The 10,463-nt window shown below is 49.6% G+C and overlaps 1 protein-coding gene across 1 annotated transcript in view; it reads right to left on the bottom strand.

Annotated features, from left to right (window-relative positions):
* Positions 1 to 453: 453 nt before the first annotated feature.
* LOC135574929 (CUB and sushi domain-containing protein 3-like) overlaps positions 454 to 10,463 on the bottom strand; it is a 280,586-nt gene continuing 270,576 nt past the window's right edge. Inside the window, exon 6 of the mRNA XM_065027050.1 lies at positions 454 to 680. Within this exon, the coding sequence (XP_064883122.1) occupies positions 454 to 680 (227 nt within the window). The remainder of the gene's footprint in view (positions 681 to 10,463) is intronic.

Here is a 10,463-nt window from a genome sequence, read left to right as displayed (position 1 = left end):
TCCCAACAATACAGTCCCTCTATGACACAGTGGTTCTGACTATAGATCTCCCAACAATACAGTCCCTGCATGAAACTGCTCTCTTTCTGTCACCACACTGACACAAACAAGACATTCATTGTTGTGGGGGGAAAAAAATGAAAGATGAACTTTAGCACAGCACCATTGAAGCTCCCTCCTGGTGCTATTTACAGTATCTCTCTCGCTATTATTATCTCTCTCTCTCTCTCTCTCTCTCTCTCTCTCTCTCTCTCTCTGTCTCTCTCTCTCTCTCTCTCTCTCTCTCTCTCTCTGTCTCTCTCTCTCTCTCTGTCTCTCTCTCTCTCTCTCTCTTGTGTTTCTCTCTCTCTCTCTCTCTCTCTCTCCATCTCCATCTCGCCCCCCACCTCCGCTCAAACAGACTTATTTCAACATATTTCAAGGCCTTCTTTCCCCGGGGAGATCGGTTGTTTCTTACCTCGTCCGGAAGTGTGCCGGATGTGGGTGTCCATCATACAAAGATAAAAAATCGTACTCCTCTTCCACGGCGAAAGATTGAAAAACGATGTGAATCCTGTTCATTTGTTCCGCTACGATGACCCAGGTACAGTTGGCACCGTTGGGATATCCGTACGGGAAACCCGGGCTTTCTATGGTACCGTTCTGTCCTTTTAACGTCCCTCCACACGTATTTATGTACCCTGGAAAGACAAGAAAACAAAAAACCATGAGATCAGACACTTGTTTTTGACACTCAGAACATCGTTTCTTCAATACTCCACACGTACAGGAAACACATTTCTTCGACACTCCACACGTACAGGAAACACATTTCTTCAACACTCCACACGTACAGGAAACACATTTCTTCAACACTCCACACGTACAGGAAACACATCTCTTCGACACTCCACACGTACAGGAAACACATTTCTTCAACACTCCACACGTACAGGAAACACATCTCTTCGACACTCCACACGTACAGGAAACACATTTCTTCAACACTCCACACGTACAGGAATCACATCTCTTCAACACTCCACACGTACAGGAAACACATTTTGAACACTCAACAACATTATCCAATACACTTTCATCCAATACACTTTCATCCAATACACTTTCATCCAATACACTGTAGCATTTCCCCCAATCCACTTCACAGTAACACTGATGTTTTGAGACAAACAACAAGTCTGGTAAATTGGTACCTCCAGCTGGTCTGTACCTTCCCCACCCTACCCACTACCCACTGTCCTGGTCTGTACCTTCCTCACCCTACCCACTACCCATTACCCACTGTCCTGGTCTGTACCTTCCCCAGCCTACCCACTACCCACTCTCCTGGTCTGTACCTTCCCCAGCCTACCCACTACCCCACTCTCCTGGTCGGTACCTTCCCCACCCTACCCACTACCCACTACCCACTCTACTGGTCGGTACCTTCCCCACCCTACCCACTACCCCCCACTACCCCACTCTCTGGTCTGTACCTTCCCCTGCCTACCCACTACCCACTCTCCTGGTCTGTACCTTCCCCAGCCTGCCCACTGCCCCACTCTCCTGGTCGGTTACCTTCCCCACCCTACCCACTACCCCACTCTCCTGGTCTGTACCTTCCCTGCCTACCCACTACCCACTCTCCTGGTCTGTACCTTCCCCTGCCTACCCACTACCCCACTCTCCTGGTCGGTGCCTTCCCCACCCCTACCCACTACCCACTACCCCACTCTCCTGGTCGGTACCTTCCCCACCCTACCCACTACCCACCTACCCACTCTCCTGGTCTGTATCTTCCCACCCTACCCACTACCCTACCCACTCTACTGGTCTGTACCTTCCCCACCCTACCCACTACCCACTCTCCTGGTCTGTACCTTCCCCAGCCTACCCACTACCCACTCTCCTGGTCTGTACCTTCCCCACCCCCTACCCACTACCCACTCTCCTGGTCTGTACCTTCCCCACCCTACCCACTACCCACTCTCCTGGTCTGTACCTTCCCCACCCTACCCACTACCCACTCTCCTGGTCTGTACCTTCCCCACCCTACCCACTACCCACTCTCCTGGTCTGTACCTTCCCCACCTTACCCACTACCCACTACCCACTCTCCTGGTCTGTACCTTCCCCAGCCTACCCACTACCCACTCTCCTGGTCTGTACCTTCCCCCCACCCTACCCACTACCCACTCTCCTTGTCTGTACCTTCCCCATCCTACCCTCTGCCCACTACCCACTCTCCTGGTCTGTACCTTCCCCAGACTACCCACTACCCACTCTCCTGGTCTGTACCTTCCCCAGCCTACCCACTACCCACTCTCCCTGGTCTGTACCTTCCCCCCTACCCACTACCCACTCTCCTGGTCTGTTACCTACCCCACCTACCCCACCTCCTACCCTCTACCCACTCTCCTGGACTGTACCTTCCCCATCCTACCCACTACCCACTCTCCTGGTCGGTACCTTCCCCACCCTACCACTACCCACTCTCCTGGTCTGTACCTTCCCCACCCTACCCACTCACACTCTCCTGGTCTGTACCTTCCCCACCCTACCCTCTACCCACTCTCCTGGACTGTACCTTCCCCTGTCTACCCACTACCCACTCTCCTGGTCTGTACCTTCCCCATCCTACCCACTACCCACTCTCTGGTCAGTTGCCTTCCCCACCCACCCACTACCCACTCTCTGGTCTGTACCTTCACCACCCTACCCACTACCCACTCTCCTGGTCTGTGCATTTAGCCTACCCACTACCCACTCTCCTGGTCTGTTCCCCCTACCCCCTACCAACTCATCTGGTCTGTACCTTCCCCACCCTACCCACTACCCACTCTCCTGGTCTGTACCTTCCCCACCCCTACCCACTACCACTCTCCTGGTCTGTACCTTCCCCACCCTACAAAACTACCCACTCTCCTGGTCTGTGCTGCCTTCCCCCCACTACCCACTCTCCTGGTCTGTACCTTCCCCAGCCTACCACTACCCACTCTCCTGGTCTGTACCTTCCCCATCCTACCCTACCCACTCTCCTGGTCTGTACCTTCCCAGCCAACCCACTACCCACTCTCCTGGTCTGTACCTACCCCACCCCTACCCACTCTCCTGGTCTGCTAACCTTCCCCACCCTACCCTCTACCCACTCTCCTGGACTGTACCTTCCCATCCTACCCACTACCCACTCTCCTGGTCAGTACCTTCCCCACCCTACCCACTACCCACTCTCCTGGTCAGGTACCTTCCCACCCTACCCACTACACTCTCCTGGTCTGTACCTTCCCCACCCTACCCTCTACCCACTCTCCTGGACTGTACCTTCCCCAGCCTACCCACTACCCACTCTCCTGGTCCTGTACCTTCCCCACCCTACAAACTACCCACTCTCCCCTGGTCTGTACCTTCCCCCACTACCCACTCTCCTGGTCTGTACCTTCCCCAGCCTACCCACTACCCACTCTCCTGGTCTGTACCATCCCCATCCCCAGCCTAACCACTACCCACTCTCTGGTCTGTACCTTCCCCAGCCTACCCACTACCCCTACCCACTCTCCTGGTCTGTACCTTCCCCCACTACCCACTCTCCTGGTCTGTACCTTCCCCACCCTACCCACTACCCCTCTCCTGGTCTGTACCTTCCCCCACTACCCACTACCCACTCTCCTGGTCTGTACCTTCCCCATCCTACCCTCTACCCACTACCCACTCTCCTGGTCTGTACCTTCCCCAGCCTACCCACTACCCACTACCCACTCTCCTGGTCTGTACCTCCCCCCCCCCACTACCCACTCTCCTGGTCTGTACCTTCCCCATCCTACCCACTACCCACTCTCCTGGTCGGTACCTTCCCCACCCTACCCACTACCAACTACCCACTCTCCTGGTCTGTACCTTCCCCATCCTACCCACTACCCACTCAGGGTATTCCTAATACATGCACCAGTCTTCCCTCTTCTCCCCTACTCTCTGCAGGCAGGCTGGCAAAACATCACTACCTTGACAGGATGGGTCAGACACTGGTCAGACACTGGTCAGACACTGGTTAGACTACACTGGTCAGACTACACTGGTCAGACTACACTGGTCAGACTACACAGATTAGACTACACTGGTCAGACTACACTGGTTAGACTACACTGGTTAGACTACACTGGTTAGACACTGGTCAGACTACACTGGTTAGACACTGGTCAGACTACACTGGTTAGACACTGGTCAGACTACACTGGTCAGACTACACTGGTTAGACTACACTGGTCAGACACTGGTCAGACTACACTGGTTAGACACTGGTCAGACTACACTGGTCAGACTACACTGGTTAGACTACACTGGTCAGACTACACTGGTCAGACTACACTGGTTAGACACTGGTTAGACTACACTGGTCAGACTACACTGGTCAGACTACACTGGTCAGACTACACTGGTTAGACACTGGTCAGACTACACTGGTCAGACTACACTGGTTAGACTACACTGGTTAGACACTGGTCAGACTACACTGGTCAGACTACACTGGTTAGACTACACTGGTCAGACTACACTGGTTAGACTACACTGGTTAGACTACACTGGTCAGACTACACTGGTCAGACTACACTGGTCAGACTACACTGGTTAGACTACACTGGTCAGACTACACTGGTCAGACTACACTGGTTAGACTACACTGGTCAAGACTACACTGGTCAGACTACACCTGGTTTAGACTACACCCGGTCAGACTACACTGGTCAGACTACACTGGTCAGACTACACTGGTTAGACTACACTGGTCAGACTACACTGGTCAGACCACAGTGGTCAGACTACACTGGTCAGACTACACTGGTCAGACTACACTGGTTAGACTACACTGGTCAGACTACACTGGTCAGACTACACTGGTTAGACTACACTGGTCAGACTACACTGGTCAGACTACACTGGTTAGACTACACTGGTCAGACTACACTGGTCAGACTACACTGGTCAGACTACACTGGTTAGACTACACTGGTCAGACTACACTGGTCAGACTACACTGGTCAGACTACACTGGTTAAACTACACTGGTCAGACACTGGTTAGACTACACTGGTCAGACTACACTGGTCAGACTACACTGGTCAGACTACACTGGCCAGACTACACTGGTTAGACACTGGTCAGACTACACTGGTCAGACACTGGTTAGACTACACTGATCAGACTACACTGGTTAGACTACACTGGTCAGACTACACTGGTCAGACTACACTGGTCAGACTACACTGGTTAGACTACACTGGTCAGACTACACTGGTCAGACTACACTGGTTAGACTACACTGGTCAGACTACACTGGTCAGACTACACTGGTCAGACTACACTGGTCAGACTACACTGGTTAGACTACACTGGTCAGTCTACACTGGTCAGACTACACTGGTTAGACTACACTGGTCAGACTACTGGTCAGACTACACTGGTCGAACTACACTGGTCAGACTACACTGGTCAGACTACACTGGTCAGACTACACTGGATTTAGACTACACTGGTCCAGACTACACTGGTCAGACCACAGTGGTCAGACTACACTGGTCAGACTACACTGGTCAGACTACACTGGTTAGACTACACTGGTCAGACTACACTGGTCAGACTACACTGGTTAGACTACACTGGTCAGACTACACTGGTCAGACTACACTGGTCAGACTACACTGGTCAGACTACACTGGTCAGACTACACTGGTCAGACTACACTGGTTAGACTACACTGGTCAGACTACACTGGTCAGACTACACTGGTCAGACTACACTGGTTAAACTACACTGGTCAGACACTGGTTAGACTACACTGGTCAGACTACACTGGTCAGACTACACTGGTCAGACTACACTGGCCAGACTACACTGGTTAGACACTGGTCAGACTACACTGGTCAGACACTGGTTAGACTACACTGATCAGACTACACTGGTTAGACTACACTGGTCAGACTACACTGGTCAGACTACACTGGTCAGACTACACTGGTTAGACTACACTGGTCAGACTACACTGGTCAGACTACACTGGTTAGACAACACTGGTCAGACTGCACTGGTCAGACTACACTGGTCAGACCACACTGGTCAGACTACACTGGTCAGACTACACTGGTCAGACTACACTGGTTAGACTACACTGGTCAGACTACACTGGTCAGACTACACTGGCCAGACCACACTGGTTAGACTACACTGGTCAGACTACACTGGTCAGACTACACTGGTCAGACTACACTGGTCAGACTACACAGATTAGACTACACTGGTCCAGACTACACTGGTTTAGACCACTGGTCAGACTACACTGGTCAGACTACCTGGTCAGACTACACTGGTCAGACTACACTGGTTAGACTACACTGGTTAGACTGCACTGGTCAGACTACACTGGTTAGACTACACTGGTCAGACTACACTGGTCAGACTACACTGGTTAGACTACACTGGTCAGACTTCACACTGGTCAGACTACACTGGTCAGACTACACTGGTCAGACCACAGTGGTCAGACTACACTGGTCAGACTACACTGGTCAGACTACACTGGTTAGACTACACTGATCAGACTACACTGGTTAGACTACACTGGTCAGACTACACTGGTCAGACTACACTGGTTAAGACTACACTGGTCAGACTACACTGGTTAGACTACACTGGTCAGACTTCACTGGTCAGACTACACTGGTCACTGGTCAGACTACAAATACTTTGATTATTTGGTATAGGCTTTGTGGTGGAAAAATGTCATTTCCATTAATTAGGAAATGTTCAATGCACAAACACACGCAGTCACATACACACAAAAACACACATTTCACACACACACACACACACACACACACACACACACACACACACACACATACAGTACACACACACACACACACACACACACAACACACACACACACACACACACACACACACACACACACATAGAGTGACACACACACACTACACACTTTGCCTATGACAAGGACAAGCCAAAGCTTAGCTGTTTTATTGAAAGGCAACTCTGCAAATTGTCTATTAATAAAAATCCAAGTGTAATTATGATGGTTTATCCCCCTTCACTGCTTCTCCCCTACAGGAGTAATTACCGTCCATCTTAATTAACAGGTCAATTATGTTTAGGTTTCCATTGTGTTGACCAGAAGACAGATTCTACTGTCTTTTCCCTTGAGATTCCAGTCTGGTTGGGTACCAACTGGCACCCTGTTTCCTCTACTGTGCATTTGGAAAAGCATTCAGACCCCCTTCCCCTTTTTACACATTTTGTTAGGTTACAGCCTTATTCTAAAATGGATTGCATTTTTTTTGCCTCATCAATCTAGACACAATACCCCATAATGACATCACAATACCCCATAATGACATCGCAATACCCCATAATGACATCGCAATACGCCATAATGGCATCACAATACCCCATAATGACATCACAATACCCCATAATGACATCGCAATACCCCATAATGACATCACAATACCCCATAATGACATCGCAATACGCCATAATGGCATCACAATACCCCATAATGACATCACAATACCCCATAATGACATCACAATGCCCCATAATGACATCACAATGCCCCATAATGACAAAGCGAAAACTGTTTTTTTAATACATTTTTGCAAATGCATTGATAAAAACCTTAAATACCTTATTTACATAATTTTTTCAGACCCTGTGCTATCAGACTTGAAATTGAGCTCAGGAGCATCCTGTTTCCATTGATCATCCTTGAGATGTTTCTACAACTTGATTGGAGTCCACCTGTGGTAAATTCAATTGATTGGACATGATTTGGAAAGGCACACATCTGTCTATATAAAGGTCCCACAGTTGACAGTGCAGGTCAAAGCAAAAACCAAGTCATGAGGTTGAAGGAATTGTCCATATAGCTCCGAGAGAGGATTGTGTTGGGGAACAGATCTGGGGGAAGGGTAACAAAACAAATTCTGCTGCGTTGAAGGTCCCCAAGAACACAGTGGCCTCCATCATTCTGTAGCATTGAAGGTCCCCAAGAACACAGTGGCCTCCATCATTCTGTAGCATTGAAGGTCCCCAAGAACACAGTGGCCTCCATCATTCTGCAGCATTGAAGGTCCCCAAGAACACAGTGGCCTCCATCATTCTGTAGCATTGAAGGTCCCCAAGAACACAGTGGCCTCCATTCTTAAATGGAAGAAGTTTGGAACCACCAAGATTCTTCCTAGAGCTGGCTGCCATGCAAAACTGAGCAATCGGGGGAAAGGGCCTTGGTCAGGGAGGTGACCAAGAACCCGATGGTCACTCTGGCAGAACTCCCTAGTTCCTCTGTGGAGATGGGAGAGACTTCCAGAAGGACAACCATCTCTGCAGCACTCCACCAATCAGGCCTTTATGGTAGAGTGGCCAGACAGAAGCTACTCTTCAGTAAAAGGCACATGACAGCCCACTTGGAGTTTGACAAAAGGCACCTAAAGGACTCTCACACCATGAGAAAAAAGATTCTCTGGTCTGATGAAACCAAGATGTAACTCTTTGGCCTGAATGCCAAGTGTGACATCTGGAGGAAACCTAGCAGCATCCCTACATGGTGGTGGCAGCTTCATGCTGTGGGGATGTTTTTCAGCGGCAGGAACGGGGAGCCTAGTCAGGATCGAGGGACAGATGAAAGGAGCAAAGTACAGAGAGATCCTTGATGAAAACCTGCTCCAGAGCGCTCAGGACCTCAGACAGAGCCGAAGGGTCACCAACAGGACAACGACCTTAAGTACACAGCCAAGACAAAGCAGAATTGGCTTTGGGACAAGTCTCTGAATGTCCTTGAGTGGCCCAGCCAGGGCCCTGACATTAACTCGATCGAAAATAGCTATGCAGCGACGCTCCCCATCCAACCTGACAGAGCTTGAGAGGATCTGCAAAGAAGAATGGGAGAAACTCCCCAAATACAGGTGTGCCAAGCTTGTACCATCATACCCAAGAAGAATGGAGGCAGTAATTGCTGCCAAAGGTGCTTCAACAAAGTCCTGAGTAAAGAGTCTGAATACTTATGTAATTGTGATATCATTTATTTATTTTTTATAAATTTGCAAAATGTTCTAATAACCAGTTTTCTCTTTGTCATTTTAGGGGTTATTATGTGTAGACTGATGAGGGGGAAAAACAATATAATCCATTTTAGAATAAGGCTGTAACCTAACTAAATGACCAGGGTCTATAGGGTAGTAGACTACTGTTGACCAGGGGCTATAGGGTAGTAGACTACTGTTGACCAGGGTCTATAGGGTAGTAGACTACTGTTGACCAGGGTCTATAGGGTAGTAGACTACTGTTGACCAGGGTCTATAGGGTAGTAGACTACTGTTGACCAGGGTCTATAGGGTAGTAGACTACTGTTGACCAGGGTCTATAGGGTAGTAGACTACTGTTGACCAGGGTCTATAGGGTAGTAGACTACTGTTGACCAGGGTCTATAGGGTAGAGACTACTGTTGACCAGGGTCTATAGGGTAGTAGACTACTGTTGACCAGGGTCTATAGGGTAGTAGACTACTGTTGACCAGGGTCTATAGGGTAGTAGACTACTGTTGACCAGGGTCTATAGGGTAGTAGACTACTGTTGACCAGGGTCTATAGGGTAGTAGACTACTGTTGACCAGGGTCTATAGGGTAGTAGACTACTGTTGACCAGGGTAGTAGACTACTGTTGACCAGGGTCTATAGGGTAGTAGACTACTGTTAAACAGGGTCTATAGGGTAGTAGACTACTGTTGACCAGGGTCTATAGGCTAGTAGACGACTGCTGTTCAGGGTCTATAGGGTAGTAGACTACTGTTGACCAGGTCTATAGGGTAGTAGACTACTATTGACCAGGTCTATAGGGGTAGTAGACTACTGTTGACCAGGTCTATAGGGCAGTAGACTACTGTTGACCAGGGTCTATAGGGTAGACTACTGTAGACTACTGTTGACCAGGGTAGTAGACTACTGTTGACCAGGGTAGTAGACTACTGTTGACCAGGGTCTATAGGGTAGTAGACTACTGTTGACCAGGGTCTATAGGGTAGTAGACTACTGTTGACCAGGGTCTATATGGTAGTAGACTACTGTTGACCAGGGTAGTAGACTACTGTTGACCAGGGCCTATAGGGTAGTAGATTACTGTTGACCAGGGTAGTAGACTACTGTTGACCAGGGTCTATAGGATAGTAGACTACTGTTGACCAGGGCCTATAGGGTAGTAGACTACTGTTGACCAGGGTAGTAGACTACTGTTGACCAGGGTCTATAGGGTAGTAGACTACTGTTGACCAGGGTCTATAGGGTAGTAGACTACTGTTGACCAGGGCCCATAGGTTAGTAGACTACTGTTGACCAGGGTCTATAGGTAATAGACCAGGGCCCACTACCAGGAGCCCATGGGGTAGTAGACTACTGTTGAGGGCTACTGTTGACCAGGGCCCACTA

The sequence above is a fragment of the Oncorhynchus nerka genome, linkage group LG14 (assembly GCF_034236695.1).
Source record: "Oncorhynchus nerka isolate Pitt River linkage group LG14, Oner_Uvic_2.0, whole genome shotgun sequence".
NCBI classification, from domain to species: Eukaryota; Metazoa; Chordata; class Actinopteri; order Salmoniformes; family Salmonidae; genus Oncorhynchus; species Oncorhynchus nerka.
Note: the sequence above shows the minus strand (reverse complement) of the source record. Positions and strands in the feature narration are given on the sequence as shown.